This window comes from Pelodiscus sinensis, chromosome 4 (assembly GCF_052426305.1).
Source record: "Pelodiscus sinensis isolate ZL-2025 chromosome 4, ASM5242630v1, whole genome shotgun sequence".
NCBI lineage: Eukaryota > Metazoa > Chordata > Testudines > Trionychidae > Pelodiscus > Pelodiscus sinensis.
The window spans coordinates 52,723,769-52,741,680 of NC_143055.1; the positions used below are offsets into that span (position 1 = coordinate 52,723,769).

Here is a 17,912-nt window from a genome sequence, read left to right on the forward strand (position 1 = left end):
TCTGGCTCTACCGCAAAATGTCTGTGACAATGAGCAACTCTTACTGTGCCTCTGTTTTCCCACATAATAACTGAAGATGATAATGCCTGCTGTAAAGATTCAGTCATGCTTTTTAAAGTGCTTTGACTGCCTTATAGAGAAGGTGCTATATGCTCTATGATTAAAATATTGTGAATGGTGAACATCATTACTGTCTAATAGCTGCTAGATAGAGTGTTGGAAATTAGTTAGAGATCTCTTAAGTAACTAAACTTTAGATGCCCACCTTTTCAGTTTTGAATTTAGATGCTAGGATATTACTTAGAGGATGCAGCCACTTTTATTGGGAAAGAGCATCACTTCTCTTACCTTTTTCTCCACTATCCTGTCCCCTTCTCTCCTTTCCCTCAGTGTCTCCTCTTTCTTCCCTTTAGTGAAACCTACCTAAATTAATCCTCCTGATAAAACAAACAGTGGAATTAACATGACATGTGCGGCCACCATCACCACACTGTTCACTTTGCTTGTGTGTGATACCCCTTCTCCTGTCCTGTCTTATCTATATAGATTATAAACTCTTCAGGGAAGGAAAGAGCTTAATTTGTACTGTGGACTGATGCGGCTCAGCTGGCAACAGTTTTCACCTCTTCTGTCAGTAGAGTTTAGGAAGCCATGCCAATCAGCACTTTCATGAACAGCATGATTTTGCATGTATGGTGTGTAGGAGGTCACACTACACAGAGGACATCATTTTTTTCTGGGAACAACATTATCATTCTTACTTGAGCCCCAGCACCTTTCTTTACAAATTAAGCACTGTGGCAGGGAATGCCCTTTTGCTTTGTATTTATACAGCACCCAGTGCAGTTGGGCCTACTCCAGAAAAATAATACTTTTTTGTCAAGTATGGTCATGGCTCAGTTGTGTTGTTAGGGGCTGGGGCCTGCTCAATTTCCATGACATTGTCTGTCACTGGCAACTCCCCTCCTTGTTTATCCGGTAGTCCAGGAACGTCACTTATGATCTCATCAAAAACGATGTAGTTGGTTTTTAACCAAGTCCCAATGACTCCAAGTTTTTAAGCACCGTGTGTAATGTTGATGGATGTTTCACATCCATACACAATGAGGATGTCATCAGTCCTTACTATAGCTCACCGGATACCATTCAACAAGTTTTTCATGATCTTCTGGAAAATTTAAGGTGGTGGTGATGCACATCATCTCAACTGATTATCTGGATAGAACTTTTTTTGAATGTGTATAGTGGTGTACTTCTAATATTTCTTCTATCTCACCTGATGGTGTGCTTGAAATATTTGCAGCTTACTATATTTTGACCCACATGAAGTACTGCCACCAAACCCTCCATCTATGGACTGGCATAAAAGCCTACCTTGGAAACTTGATACACCTTGATTTCATAATGGTGGCAAATGAGGATGGTCTTGTTTGCTTTAATCAGAATTCATAAAATTACATTAGTGAAATGGTGCCCTTCTTTTCCAGCCTGTCTTACTCAGTTTCAGTCTTTTCTCTGAGGGCATAAGGAACTAATCTTTCGTTAAAGTATTTTGGTTTGAAACCAACTTGGATAGAAATCTTGGCTGTTAAATCTTCCAAGTCCTAATGTCTTCTTTAAAAACAGGTGGGTGAACACCTACGACTGATGGTTTGCTAACATCGAATAAAAAAATTTCCTCCAATTCAGTTTTAGATCTTAGAACTCATTTCTTTCTAGCAGATTTTGTATTGGCCATCATATCCCTAGCATCAATTACATTTTTTCCCTTTTTTGGCTTTTGTATTTTATGGGGTGAGCACAGAACCAGACAGGTTTTTTGTATTCACTAATGGGCCCAGTCCTTCTTTGCACTGATGATAGGTATCTTCATTATACTAGAAGCTGAAGTATCTCTTGCAATTTGTATTAATTGTTCAACTATACCTTTACTTCATATGATGTCACTTTCTTCCCTTTAACACAGTGCATACCACATCCTCTGTATTCCTTCTCCTCCATGTTATAAGCCCTCTGTTTTTGTTCTTTTAGGCCTGGTCTATACTAGGCCAGGAAGGCTGGCTTAAGGTATGCAACTCCAGCTATACAAAATGCATGCCAGGAGTCAGCTTACTATAAGCCAAGCTGTGACAGCATCCACACAGTGGAAGGCTGATGGGTGAAAACACTCCCGTCAGCTTCCCTGTCTCCTTTCAGAAGGAGGAGCATCAATCGCTGGTGGAGGCTGCCCTCAGCATTCAATTTATGAGTCTATACTAGACTCACTAAATCAAACACTAGAAGATTGACCTAGGGAGCATCGATCTTTTCATAAGTATAGACATGCCGTTGAGGTCTATCCTCTTGAGCCTGAGATGCTGTTTGATAGCATCAAAAACAAAAAAGTGACTGTCAAATTTTGAGTCATTTATGATATGGTCTATTTTATATGTACAAACTGATGCAAAATGAACTCCTGAACAGTGGAAACACTGCTGCTCAAGAGTTTGGAGTCCCTTACCGCTTTCTTTGCATTCTGTTTATTAAGTCGGTATAACTTGTTCTACAGTCTAAATTTTTCACTTCTGCTTCTATTGTTGTTCCTATTTCCACTGCTTTGGGCCACAGCAGAATTCTCCCCTGCCAGGAATTTTCTTTGAATTCTCTCTCATTATTAACACCACAAACAAATCTGTTCCACAGCATATCCTCGAGGACATTTCTGAATGAACAATATTCTGTTAATCTTTTTAGCTTTGTCACATATATAGGTACACTTTAGCTTGGCCTCTGCATTCTACTAGGAACTTGAAACATTCCACAATAATGTCTGACTGACTTTGATGTGCACTGCTCTGTTAACATATTTTGCAGGTGTTCTGAATTGTTATTGCCTGGTGTCTGAGGTTGTAAAAAACTCCTTAAAAGAGAGTAGGTTTTACTGCCACATACATTGAGGTAAATTGCTGTCTTTTTGTCTATTATCTCTAATCTGATTTACAAGAAAATAGTACCTAATCTTGCCATAGATTCCTGCATTAAAGTGGTCAAGTTTCCCATACGTTCCCATTCTTATGTTCTTTCATGCCACCAGTTTTGTAAGGGCCACTCCATGCATACAGATCATGCTTTGCTTACAGTACTGAAGTCTGGGAATGTGTTGCTTTATTCAGCTATATCCAGAGTTGTGAGGAAAACACACATTAGCTAAAACAAAAAGTATGGTAGGGGTGGAGCATGACTCCAATTCATAATCTCTGAGAAATCCAGTTAATCTCTTGATTACCACTTTACAACAATAAATAATATTAATACAGAAGAAGAGGTCCTCTTGCAAATTTTACAAATGATGGGTGTGATGTTTCACCTCCATATTCTTTTTGGAAATATGCTTATGAATAGAAATATGACATAAGTCAAATATGCATCATGCAAAATATTGCATGTAACCTATCATTGGAAAGCTTGTAATCCCCTGAATGTGTATTCTATTAGAATGCATGTACCATTTCTGAATCTGAAATTAAGAATATTGACTTTAGATTTATTATCAATGTGTTCACATTGAGAAAAGCCTATTTCCCACCCCCACCACTGTCTAAACAGCTTTCATTGGCCAGGAACCGGCCAGTAGGAGCAGCACTTGCAGGCATGGGCAGCAATGCACACATGCAAATCTCTTTCCCACCTCCATGGGTTACACAGAGTTGTGCCTGCACTCAGCCAGCCAGCTATTTCTAAGAGTGGGGCTCAGGCAAGCTGTCTCTGTTTGCCTGGCCCCATGCCACTATGCTGTAGACTGGGAGCCACCTGTAATAAATGCCTCCTGGCTGCTGCCTGTACCCTTACTCTCTGTGCCAGCCCTGAGCTTGCACTCAAACTCCCTTCCAGAGTCCATAACCCTTATCCCCTCCTGAACTCACTCTGACCCAACTTGGAGCCCCTCCTGCATCCAGAATATTGGGGTTTAGGAGTGAGGAGTGCAAGCTGTGGTAGGGAGGGGCTGGGGCAAACTCCTTCCCAGGCATGCTTGCTCACCTTACTCCTGCATGCCAAAACTCAGCCCCAGCCTGTAGCCCCCTCTTGCACGCAATCTCCCTCTCAAAGCCTGCATCCCTCACCCGCTCCTTCAGCCCCACCCCCTTCCTCAATCAGATGAAACTGAGTGAGAGTGGGGGAGAGTGAACGAGGGTGGAGCAGATAGGGCTTTGGGGAGGGGCTGGTGTAGATCCTGGGTTGCCCTAAATTAAAAAAGTGGTCTTGGGTGTAAAAAGGTTGGTGACCACTGTGCTACAAAGACATGTGTCCATGTCACCTGATGTTGGAATCCTTCTTGCATTTTGTTTTTTTCCACAGGAGTGTGGGGAATTGAACAAAAGCTTCCTGTCCTTGGGAAATTCTATAAAAAGCAAGGGAAGTAAACAATGATTGTCTTCAGCTGGCTTTACAGACTGCCTCCCCACCCCAAAAGCGTACATGAAAACCCCTGGAAACAAAAGAAATATAATGACAGGGATGGAGGAGAACTGCTGGACCCAGGTCAAAAAGGACATCTTGGACCTGAGAATGACTTTACCTGAAACAAGGACTAGAGTGAGAAAATATGATTTGTAACAAGTTCTATCAGTACATTAGGCTTAGCTGGTATATTTTGTCTTAAATTCACTTAAATCCTAACTTTTATACTTAATAAAATCACTTTTGTTTATTAATAAACCTAGTGTAAATAATTGTTCCCAGGAACGGGATTATGGAGGGGGCAACAGCTGTGCATCTCTCTCTTTCACTGATAAAGGGGGAAAACAGGTTATGAGTTTGCTCGGTATAAACTTTGTACACAGTAAGACATATTTATTTGGGGCTCTGCTGCTACTGGGGTTGTGCACATAGGTTCTGTGTCAAGTACCTTTGACTGAACCTTCACAAAGCTGAGTAGATCACAGCGTCTGTGTTGTTCTGCTGTTGGCTGTTTCCCCTAATGTGTACCAGTACTGGAAGAGACCGGAAGGTGTAACTCAGCAGGACAGGATGGCGGGGCACCCCAGAGGGCAGTAAGGGGCTCAGTGGCATTTCAGCACATCAAGTGACAATTTTAAGCTATGTTCCCCGTGAGCTGTGTGCTTGTGCAGCTGCTCAGGAGAAATTCAAATGCCACCTAGCTGATTAGCAGAGCGCCCACAGCTAGGTTTCCTGTGGTGCAAATTCACACATGCCTTGCTGCATGTAAAAAATTATTCCGTGTATGGATGGAAAAAAAATGCACATGGATGGAAAAGATTAAAGGGAGCATCTCAAGGGGATCTCTGTGACCAAACCTATTCCTATTGTTAAATATTGGACAACAGTTTTGGGAATTACTGTGACCTTTACCAGCTAAAATTGCTAGTGACATCCTGGAAAGATAGATGCTTTAATCAGAGCTTTTCTTTCTGAGTCTCACTTAACCGGGGGAGGGGGGGGGGAAGGAAAAAGAAAAAAAGAAACCACCTCCATGCATTCAGAAAACAAATACAGCCCTGAAAATGCCACAAATAAACATCAGAAACCAAACTCCAAGGGGTGCCTAAGCAAACCCTATAAATATTTGAAAGTCATTTAATGCTATAATTAATACGTGTTAAAACAAAATCCCAGTAAAAAAATAAAAAAGACACCCATATGAACAGTACTTGAATTATATAGCAAAATGTTTTTTAGGGTGCAAAATACTCTACCATTTACAGCAACATTAAATCCAGTTCATACTGTCTGGGCACTACTATGTCTATGATCTCTTCTAATACTGCTATATAATCAAATCAAAATCGTGGTGGCATTCAGACAGCATAAAGAGCACGAGCTGATACAATACTAGTCCCTTGATATTGCAGAGGTGCTTAACTGTTTTTTGCCAAAGGAACAACTACAATAAAACACTCCAGAAGGCCATAATTCCCGTTATCGCTATTAAGATAGTAAAGAGTCAGACAGACAATATCTGCTTTCTTAGCTCAGGTGAACAGTCCCATTGTCTTCAGAGTTTGTTTATCAAGCCTTCAAATACATCAAAATAGCCTTTAACAAGAAGCAGAAAGGTAGCACTCAGAATACAAAGGATAAATGCTTTGCACAATACTTTCAGACATCTCCTCTTGCTAGTGTCATACACAGTGTGACTCTTGCCCCAAAAGTCAGTTCCAGTGCAGGATGCAAAGAGTGATATTTGCACAGAGATTTGTCAAGTCGATAATCTTGAACATTCCAAAGTAAGCCAGGTTTAAGCCAGACTTTTACCACTAGGATAAGTAGCTAACATTCCAGGAAACTAATACAAGAAGATGAGAAAACAAGTAAATGTTTACTCACCAGCCTTCTCCTTTTCTGAAATAACTGGCATAGCCTAAAAAATAAAATAAAATAAAAAAGATAGAAGGGTTGCATTTAAGAAAAGGTAACAATATTAACTGAAAGATATCATTATTGATTTATCTAGACTGTGGGAGTGTCCAAAGGCTCTGAGTGGAATCAAGGCCTCTGTGCAATAGACACGCCAATCTCATGTGGAGACATAATCCTTGCTTCAAATGGCTTATGCTGTCATATAGGGGGAGGGGGAAAGGATGCAACAAATCAGCGGAGAATAAAATAAGGGAGATTTAAGGTTATAAGACTACCTGCCATGATCTTATATTCAAAACATGACCATTGCAGTAAGTGATCTGTAAAATTAAAATGTCACAGAGAGATCCAATGGGGAATGACTGAAGGACAGAGTAGTGAAAACTGCACAGCTGAAAAATCAAGGGATAAAATTCTAAAGTCCTTTGCATACAGAAGTCAACAGACATTCTGCTACTGACTCCACTGGAAACAGGGTCAGGCCCAAATGTAAGATTTCTCCATAACATGTCAATTTCTCTCTTCTTTAAAACCCTTTTCAGAAAAAATAAAAGAGTTGTTCCTGGTGATTTTTCATAATATGAGTATCAGAGTGACAGCTTATTTTGCTGCTTCTCTTTCTCTCACCTTAATACAGAATTAAGAAGAACTTTTCTCCCTCTAAAATGGGGCCATCAATTGGTTGTTTTTAATATCAGCACAGTATCATTTATCTTTAATTGTCTCAATCTTTTTGAAAAAGAGCAACAGTTTTATGAATATCTCAGATGTTATAGGACAAAGTTGAATTAGTTATCTAATTTAGAGATCAGTTCATAGCATATATTCAGAATGCCCAAGTTAAGGTGACATTCCTTCATGAATGTCATTATTGGGGACGGGGGAGGAGGGGATACTATAGTTCTGACTCAGGCTGTTTCTAGACTGCAGGGTTTTTTCAAAAAAAGTAGCCTTTTTTCAAAAAAACTTCACCTGAGTCTAGACTACAGCTGCGTTCTTTCGAAATTAAATCGAAAGAACGCTGCTTTTCTTTCGACAGCGGTACTCCTCATTTCACGAGGAAGAATGCCTTTTTTTGAAAGTGTTCTTTCGAAAAAAGGCATTCTTGAATGCAAAGAGGCCTTTTTCAAAACAGAGCATACAGACTGCCTGGGTGCTCTCTTTCGAAAAAGTGGCTCACTTTTTCGAAAGAAGAGGTTGCAGTCTAGACGCTCTCTTTCGAAAGAAGCTTTTTCTAAAGATTCTTTCGAAAAAGCCTCTTTCGAAAGAGGCTTGTAGTCTAGACGTACCCTCAGAGAAAATCTTCTTGAAGCCAATCAGAAAGTTGCCTGAGTCAGAACTTCATGGTTGGAATTGAGTTGTTTTGCAAATATCTCAGTATTGGAATGAAATATTTAATTTTTTTAAAGAGGGGTGAGGACTGGGCAAGAAGCCAGCTTGAAATTTGCAGTGTGTATGGCTGCTAATGGAGATCTTTTGAAATATGGCTAACGCCTTAGCCAGCTTTGAACATTCCAGCCCTAAATGTATTTTCTATTTCACTTTAAAAACAACGCAGGAAATCATACCAAAAATAAAGAATCATTTCTTTTTATACAAAATTTAGAAGAGAAAGGGATATGCACAGTATATATAAATACACAATCCATACTGTGGTAAGCCAAATGATAAATTGCAGAGTCACATGATAATTTTAACAAAAAACAGGACTATGTAGCACTTTAAAGACTAACAAGATGGTTTATTAGGTGATGAGCTTTCGTGGGCCAGACCCACTTCCTCAGATTAAATAGTGGAAGAAAATTGTCACAACCATATATACCAAAGGATACAATTAAAAAAAAATGAACACATATGAAAAGGACAAATCAAATTTCAGAACAGAAGGGGAATGGGGAGAGGGAAGGTAAATGTCTGTGAGCTAATGATATTAGAGGTGATAATTGGAGAAGCTCTCTTTGTAATGGGTAAGATAATTAATGTCTTTGTTTAAACTTAGGTGTAAAATGTCAAATTTAAGCATGAATGACAGTTCAGAGGATTCTCTTTCAAGTGTAGTCTTAAAAGGTCTTTGGACAGGGTACTGGATTGGAAGTCAGGAAATCCAAGGGTTAGTAATCAGCATTGGGCAAGGGACCCCTTATTTTGGTGCCTCTGTTTCCTATCCCATCCTCTGCTGGTCCATCTGTTTAAAACAGTAAGCTCTTCATGGCAGGAAGTCTCTCTCACATTGTGACTGTCGCTAACAAACATATTTTTTAGAAACAGTTTACAAAGGTTTAATAGATGTTCTAAGAGGTGAAACTCTGGCCTCACTGACATCAGTGGCAAAACTCCCATTGTCTTCACTGGGGCCAGGGCTTTACGCAAAGAGTGTGATGGTCTTAAATGCATCACCAGATGATGTTGTAGATAGCTGTAAGCAATGGTTACAGGTAACCCAGTGGACTTAATATTAACATTTGATTAATTATTAAAATGTCAATCAATCCTTCAATAATCTTTCATAAATTCTTTGCAAGAAAACCCTTAATATAAAGTGCACCATTATTTTTAGTGCTTTTCCAGCAAAGGAAATCCACCAATTGTCTTTTATTTTTAATTTGTCTTATGATAGCACTTAAGAAACTGTCGAAGTGTGTGCCCCCATTATGCTAGGCATTGTATAGACACATGAACACAGTCTCTGCTTCAGAGAGCTTATAAACTACATTGTAAAAATTATAGTACTGCACCTGAGAGTAATAATTGTCATATTTTTTTTGAGTTACATCTAAGGCATGAGAATGTACATAAGGCACACTTGAAACATTCCTATGTACTATACCTAAATAAATACATCTCACATAGAATGCTTTAGGTAAATGAAAGAGACACATGAGTTGGTGGTGTGGTAGAAGGAAGAGGCATCATTTGTCTTCCTTTGTGAACTATTCTATGATTGAAAAGATCTTACCATAGGATATATAAACGGACATTCAGAATTTTCCATTTCTTAATTGTATCCTCATTACTTTAATGATAACTCCTGTATCACCCTAAACTGTCCTTGAAGTTTAGTTCCTTCAGATATTTGTATACAGTCATTACACCCCCCCTTTTTCTGATACAATGATATCAAACTTAACCCCATCCACCCCAGTATTCCTTTTAACGTGGGTATGTGTGTATGAGGAATGAATTATGTTCAAATATAAAGACTATAAACATGGTCTTTTCTACTTCCACCCTCCACACATATTAAGGCAAGGTGAGGCCAGTATGATCATCTGGTCTGATCTTTAGCATAACCCATGCCTAGGGCTGCCAGCTGTCTAATCATACAGACCCAAACAACTTGGCCCTGCCTCTTCCCTTCTTTGAGGTTCCACCATTACTCACTCCTTCCCTCTCGCTCTCCCCAGCCCTCATTTGTATTGGAATAAGGCAGGAGTTGGGATATGAGAGGGGGGTGTGAGCTCTGGGCTGGGACAAGGGAGTGCAGGTTCTGAGAGAAACTTTGGGTAGTTGAGGGCTAAGGGCTGGTACAGGAGGTTGGGTCTGGGATACAGGCTCTGGTCAGGTGGCACTTAGCTCGTGTGGGTCTCAGTCCTGGGCAGTGGCAGGTCCTACCTGGAAATGGCCAGCACAACAATAGCCAGGTGGCTCTATGTGCTGTTCCTACCTACTGACATTACTCCTGTGGCTCCCAATGGCTGCAGTTCCCATTCAGCTGTGGAGTTGCTGAGGGTAGGAGCAGTGCAATGAGACCCTCTACCCCAATGCCTAGAGGCTACATGAGGGACATGATGGCCACTTGCAGGAGCAGCATGGGGCCTGCCCCACTGTGCTGACAGACGTCTAGCAGCTAATATTCAAGTTTAGCTTCAGGATCCCCTGGGAGATTGACCCCTGTTCCTGGAGACTCTTGGCAAAACTGGGAGGGTTTTGGCATGCCTACCCAGGCCATAGAAGCCCACTAAGTGCTTTCTGCATTAAACTTCTGACTTCTGGTTGAGTCACACAACATACCTTTCAGAAAAGCATTTAGTCATTATTTTAAGACCCATCCCCATTCATTTCATTCTCTGGATTCATTGCCATTCTTCCTCTGATAGGAAAAATGAGTAGGGAAGAATGGAAAGGAGAGAAGGTGTGCTGCGGTCGAAAGGAGGGGCTGAGGAATAGGTAATTAAGGCCCTTAATTTTCAGTTATTTTTTAGCTTACATTTTTCCAATCAAAGAAAGAATTTAAAAAACAACAAGTAGTCTAAGGTGCTGCAAGACTTCTTGTTGTTTATGTTTTCCCAGTTACAGACTAACACAGCTGCCCCTCTGAAACTAAAGAAAGAATTTGTAAGCAAAAATTAAACCAAAAACTAGTTAAAGCTAATTACACAACAGAAAATGGAAATACTTCTGTATGGAAAAAATATATACCAGCAGTCAGTCCATTTTAAAGACTGAAAATAACAGTGATACATTGTTAATGTACATGGCACTTTGTTACATTTATAAAGCTTGAGCTGATCTAAAAACCTAAATGTTATTTTCTCCTGATTCTGAATTATAAAGCTTGAGCTGACCTAAAAACCTAAATGATATTTTCTCCTGTTTCTGAATTAAAAAAGAAGCACCACTAAATCTGAGGAGGGCTCTTTGGTGCAGCATTTTTATTTATGTAAATTAGTTTACTAGATTATAGAAAGTGTAGGCCCTAAAATAGGTTGTCATAATTTAAAAGTAAGTTTTAAACAGGCTACATTTTAAAAAAGAATAATATATTTAATTTAAATTTAGGAATCCAAGTTTGGCCCTTATTTCTCAAGTACTCTGAAATTCTTCTGAATGAGAAGAACCAGTGAAATGTAGTGAAATTATACTGATTTGAGAGATTCTTTGTTTATTCTTGATTGATAAGGAAATAAATTGACAAGAGAAGTTGAAACATGACAGAATTCTCTAACTAATAGAGGACAAAATACTAAGTGGGTGCAGTGTTATTTCTGGAAAACGTAAAAGAATTCAATTAAACAGCAATTAAATCTGTTTCCATCAATTTCTCAGACAATTCTGCTAAGCTTGAGTTTTTTGTTAACACAGCTATATATGCCACTTACATGCTGCACAGTGGGATAACATGACTTATCTTTATTTAGAAAAAATGCTCCCACCTCAAGTACAGTTTTGAATTCACTGGTGACTTTCTTCAATGATTTCCATATGTTGTAAATGAACTGCATTCCCACAAAGTGATTTAACATTTCTGGCAAAAGAGCAATTAAATGGGATTTTCCTGGTAGGCCAGATGGGTCCACTGTAACATCACATTATTCATTACTTCTCACTCCTGATGGAACAAAGGAACTCCACTAATAATTTCCACCTGATAGAATCACACTTTTTTTGTAAAGCTTCTAAGACTCTTGTGTCCCTCACTATTTGGTTTGAACATCAGGAACTAAACAAAAATCCTCAGACATTTAAAATAGTCACTTTATTATTTTTGTGAATACATCTTACAGTTTACCTGCACAGAATGCTGAGAACAAAACGACTGCTTTAGAAATGTAACCGGGTAATTAAAAGATTACAGGACTGGAAGGGAACTAGTGAATCCTCAACACCAATCTCTTACTACCGCAGGCAACCCTGGCATGTAACCCCATTCATAAAACTATCAAGCTCCATCTTAAAATTATACATAGCTTGTAAAAAACACCTGCTGGAATATACCCAAGATTTTGTTCACCACTGAGCATGCTATGAGCCTGGGAAAGGCTCACTTTGAAATCTCTCTTTTGAATTGTAGCACATGCACATGTGTTGTATTAATTTGGGTCTCCGATATCCCCTGGGTCCTTTCAATGGCCACCGGAGTGCTACTCTGTGTGGCTCTGAGGGCTGAGGGGAGAGGGGCGGGGGCAGAGCCATGGTCCAAGTGGCACTGAGGGCTGGCTGCCCCCAAACCTGCCCCTTCTGCTCAAGGCTATGTTCCTCCCGAAGACGCAAAAACAGACACCACATACTTTTCCTGAGGGTCCACAGAAGTTGTTGGCCCTGCTGCCCCCATCCCATACTCCTCCCTCCCAACACCACCATCTGGGGTTGAACTTGGCTAATTACAGTGAGGAAAAACTACATGGACCTTGTCTTCACTAGAACTGTGTACTGAGATAGTTACCTTGAGGTCAAAATGCCTTTTATGGTGTGTGGAAAGAGCCCCGAGATGGGTGCAATGGTTGCAGAAATATTAGTAGGTTCCCTTGCACACTGAAAACACAAGCAGCTGCACTAGGGTTAATTCCTGTGTAAATGCAGAATGCTATAACTGTGTATTAATTGGCACAGACTATGTGAAAGAATGCTCATAATACATAGTTCCTGTAATGAGAATCAGCTACATCTTTTAATTTTCTCTATATTCTTTTATGTGTCAACTTTGTGACAAACTTTCCAGTTTCTTAAATGTTAAGGCTCATTGTGTAGTTATATGTACTTTAGTAGCTACAGATTGACGTGTCTATTTAGGTCTATACCACTTTATTTTCAGAAGGCACAGAGCAGGTAAACTGTAATTGGCATCACTTAACTCACATTTTCAATGCCAAGATGGGTATTTTACAAAGCCTTTCAATCTTATTATGCTGTCAGCTGTTCAGTAATTTCTCGAGTACATATTTGAAAAGACATGTTGGAATGCTTCCTTGCCAGTTATCTGACATATCTTGAGTCACAAGGCAGTTCTCCAATTTTTATACAGAATTTATTGCATCATTCTTCCATGTTGCTTTATTTCTAAACTTGGCAATGAATGCAAGAGTGTCTCTATATCCTGACCTTTTTATTTAGCACAGATGCTCCTTCTGCAATTTGTTTAAAGGAAGATACTGGAACCTCAGATAGGTAAAAGAAAGAATTTTATTTACTGGTGTGTGCAGTGTGCTATTGGTCAAGACTAAACTCAAAGGGGTGTCTACACTTCAGTACAAGTCACGCTGTTTGGCCAAGGTTGGCCTAGGGCAGCTGACTTGGGCTTGCAGGGCTCAGGTTGCAGGGCAAAATCTTGCTGTGTAGCTGTTTGGGTTCAGACAGGAGTCCAAGCTTTGAAATCCTGCAAAGAGGGAGAATGTCAGAGCTCATGATCTAACTTAAGCCTGAACGTCTTCAAGTTTTAGCTCTTCAGCCAGAGCCCCACAAGCCTGGGTCTGAGGGTATATCTACACTGCAATATAAACCCATGCTCAGACTCAAGATTGCACCCAATCCACCCTTCAATTTACATATAGTCTCTCAGATTTGGGCTTGGACATAGGATCCCAGGACCCTGGGATGGAGGAGGAATCAAACCAAGTCAAACCAGGACCCAGGGCTTGAGTCCTATTGCTTTGGACTGTAGACATAGCCACACCACACCCTGGTCTGTAAGAGACCACCAAAAGGATCTCACAATCTCACAGGGCCACCTTCCATTGTCCTCGCTGTCTCAAGAATCTCCAGTCAACTCCAGGGGAACAGGGGCAACCTCACTGCATGTAGTGCAGCAGCTCAGCAAGTCAGTATTTAACACTTCCGTTGGCTTCTGAACACCGATCTGCAGAAACACCAGAGAGCTTTCTGTGCTTGCAATAGAGACCAAACAGAAATCTTCTGCAAAATGAGCAGCTTCATAGCCAGGGGGAGCACAGACAGATTTTGGTATCTCTCTGGTGAGAGACCAGAAAAAGAAAGTCCACATATTTATATGTAAAAGTTCTTACATGCCTATGCCTAAGCACTCCTTTTCAACATGTGCATATCATTTTTCTGCTTCTGTAAAATGGTTCACTGAGAACCATACTGTGGTAACAGTACAATATCTAGCCCACAGCTGCTTGTGACCATACTGACCATTGTGGATTTGGTCACATCATAGTATTTGAGAATTGGAGCTGTTCAACTAATTTCTTTTACCTTTTTGGAGGCAATTTCTTCATTTGGCCCCCACAGCTAAGATGTGTTGGACTTTAACAGCTCATTCAGTGGCTTTGTAACGGAAGAATATTCTTGTAGATATTCACCAAAGAAATCTGTCGTCCCCAGTATACATCTCAATTCTAGTATATTAATTGTGTACTCAGTTCTTGAATAGCTTTTACTTTCTCAGGACAGGACGGATTCCATCTGTATTTATTGTCCAGCTCAGTTTGTGATATGCAGAACACACATTTTGCCTTGTTTAGCTTCAGTCCAGACTGACTGACTAGGACTTTGTTAAGGTTTTTGTTGAGTTCTTCCACTGAAGATTCATACACCAGAATAGCATCCATTAAAACTACAACTATTGCACTCATTAATGGCTTTGCCATATTTCTTTGGAAAATTTTAGGTGCATTTGTAGTCCCAAAAGATAATCTTTGAAAGAAAAATCTCCCAAAAGATATGATAAACATAGCCAGAATCCACTCAAAGCATCCAGATTGGAGAATACTATAGTTCCTTTTACTTTGGGAAGGGAGTCATCCGGTGTTGAGTGGGTACATTTTACTTTCACAATGGCTCCAGTAAGTCTTTTAAGATCAATGCAGATTTTGTATTTTCTTTATAATTTATACCATTGCAACTCACCATGCTGTTGGATCAGATTTTCTTGATTATGCCAATCTGCTCAATTTTCTAACTCAGTTTCCACTTTATTAAGTAATGGTATTGGAATCGAGAAAAATGTATGTACATTGTAGGGCTCACAATTGCCTTTTCAGGTTCTTTGTACTGGATTTCCTTTCAAAAGTCCAGTATCAACAACTGTTCCATCAAGTTCTTTCACCTTTCTCATTGGCCCATTGTGGCTATCATACCGCAGCTGAAAAGGGCTGGTCTGTGGTCATTTGATCACATGTACCCTAAATGCATAGCTTTTGTCTTTGTAAGTTGCTTCTATGGTGAAGTAGCTCATGCAGTTCAGAATACCTTTAGGATGAATCAGAGCGGTGTCTGGTGACCTAAGCTCTGGGACAAGCTGAAGGCGATTGTAGGTCCCTTCTGAAATGACTGTGACATTAGCTCCTGAGTCAGTTCTAGAGCCTTGCCATGAATATTCAGTTTCATTCTCCAGGCAGACCATGTCAGTGGTATGCAGCCTGTGGCCTGAGGACTGCTGCAGGTCCTCAGACTTTACCTCAGATTTTCAAAAAGTTTCATATCCCATTCAAAATTCTGTAGGCTCCACAAATGAAAAAAGGTTGAAACCCACTGCTCTATTTTATCATGGCCAGACCGCTCTTGTTCTGCAGTACTCCTTGAGAGAAACCGGCCGCACCCTTCCTGCATACTATTGCCTTTAGAAAAAGGAAAGGTGTGAAAAGGGGAAAATAGCCTCAGACTCTCCCACCCGTCACCTTTGCGTGAGAACTGCGGGGCTTACCAGGTCGCATGAAACCTGCACAGTTTCGGCCCAACCCCTGGGACACAGACCCCGCACTTGGTGACCATTGGGCCATATATGGTAATATGCAAGCACGGGAAAGCGATGTGCAGATTTGGGGATAAATACCCATGGCACAGTTTGCTCTAGGAGGTCTTCGCAACACACGTACCACCATGCATGTGCCTTCTCGTATACTTCAAAGCGCTGCCGGCCTGATCAACTGACCAGCCACCTCCCCCGACTCTCGGGCGTAACCAAGGCCTTTGCAACCGAACCGATATCTATGAAATGTTCCGTGTGCTGTGTAAATTGGTATGTATGATTTGATTTTTTCCTGTTGTATAAGCTTAGTGTTGTAGTTGTTTGTGGGTAGTACATAAGAGTTTGTAGTTATCACTGTTATTTAATTACTGTAGCTGGATATTTTAAGATTAGAGACTATTCCCCTTGCCATTCCCATCCCTATATCTCTGACACGTTTTACTAGAAGCCATAGAATAAATATAATAAATACTGTAAATTCATTATTAACACGGTCTATTAAAAATCTTAGAATAAATACTATAAATTCACCTCTGTCATAAATAAATATTTTTTATTTGATAAAACTGTCCACCTGGTTCTGTCCTTCCCCCCTTGGGTATTTATCATCGGACCTGTGATTCTTGCGACATCTATAACATAAATCAATACCCTGTCTGATTTGTTGTGATAAACAGGAGCAAAATGTCCATATTTTTTGCACATTACACAGTGTGCGTCTCACCAAATATGCATAATCTTTTGGAATATGACCTTTTTCACACCATGTGTACATAAGCTGGAATTTGTCCCTTTTAACTTGGGAGATCCCTATCCTTGCCTTAGGTATTTTATTATATGACTTTTGACACTCGGCTGTCTGTTTATAGCTTCTACACTAGTTTCATGTTTTTCAGATTACTTGTGCCCTTTCTTTTGTTTGACTATTTCTAACTGCTCTGTTCTCTGTATAGCTGTGGCAAAAGCTAAAGGCAAGTTTACACTGGCAAATTACTGCACAGTAAATCAGCCTCTGGCACTGTAACTTTTGAGGTATCCACACTGGCAAGGCACTTTGTACACTAGCTACCGAGTTGCTGCACTTTAGGTAAACCACCTCAGTAGAAGCATAGAATTTGCTGAGCTCTGAATACAGCACTGGGATGACAGTGTGGACACCTTGGTGTAGTACTGCATTGTGACTGGCCTTGCTCTCAGGTAACCAGTCCTCAGACCTGCCCTTTGCACTCTTTTTTAAATTTGAAAATCCCCTGTTTGCTCAACGATGCATGGTGTTTTCGGTCATCTTTCTAGCTGGCCATGCATGAGGATATCCCCTGCTTGGAGCCAGGCTGAGATGCTGTACCTCATCAGCATTTGGGAAGAGGAGGCTGTCCATTCTCAGCTGTGCTCCAGCCGACTTCTGCTGCATCACTCACACCTTGGCCTGAGCCACTTGCACAGTACCTGTGATGCAGTCCAGAAACAAGTTGAAAATCCAATGGCTCATGCAATTAGACCCCGTAAGTGGCTAGGCAGGGTAACCCTGCCCCACACAATCCTTACTGACCTCTTTCCTTGTGGATGCCCTCCCTCCTTTTCCTAATGCCAGATGCACTGCAAATCAGGAAAGAAGGAAAAGGAGAATAGGGGGACAGGATAAGGGGCTTTCTGTCTTGTACATGGTTTCATTGTTTATACATGTTCATGGATTTTATTTTGTTTAAAGTTCTGTTTGTAATGATGTTGTGATGTCATAATGGCAGCTGACCTGACTGGCAATTGCTGAATGTTATACTTTTCTCATGCATCTTTATAAATAAAGCTTTTTATTTCATCAAGGAAGTTTATTGCAATCACTGCATCACTTCATACACGTTACATTTAAAATAATACAGGTGAACACATGATCAGGGACAATTAGGAAGTTAGTATGGAAATACTATTTCTCAGGAAACCTATCTACATAAATTTATATTGACCTGAGGAGAATGATGTTTCCCCCTTTCAGAGGAAGGGAAAACAGCTAGTGAGTGGTGGCTGGGCGTAGCCGTGGGAGAGTATGGGGTTGAGGCTAGCTGCTGGAGCTGGTATCAGCACTGGCCACACCTTGCTGTCCTGTCCCAGTAGCAGCATATGCAGCACTCTG

The 17,912-nt window shown here is 40.4% G+C and overlaps 1 protein-coding gene across 5 annotated transcripts in view; it reads right to left on the bottom strand.

Moving 5' to 3' along the window:
* Positions 1-17,912, bottom strand: part of DLC1 (DLC1 Rho GTPase activating protein) — a 385,314-nt gene that overhangs the window by 199,884 nt on the left and 167,518 nt on the right. For all 5 annotated transcript variants that reach the window (XM_075930378.2, XM_006113504.5, XM_075930377.2 and 2 more), the window contains one exon: positions 6,325-6,358. In XM_075930378.2, coding sequence (XP_075786493.2) covers positions 6,325-6,358 — 34 coding nt within the window. The remainder of the gene's footprint in view (positions 1-6,324; positions 6,359-17,912) is intronic.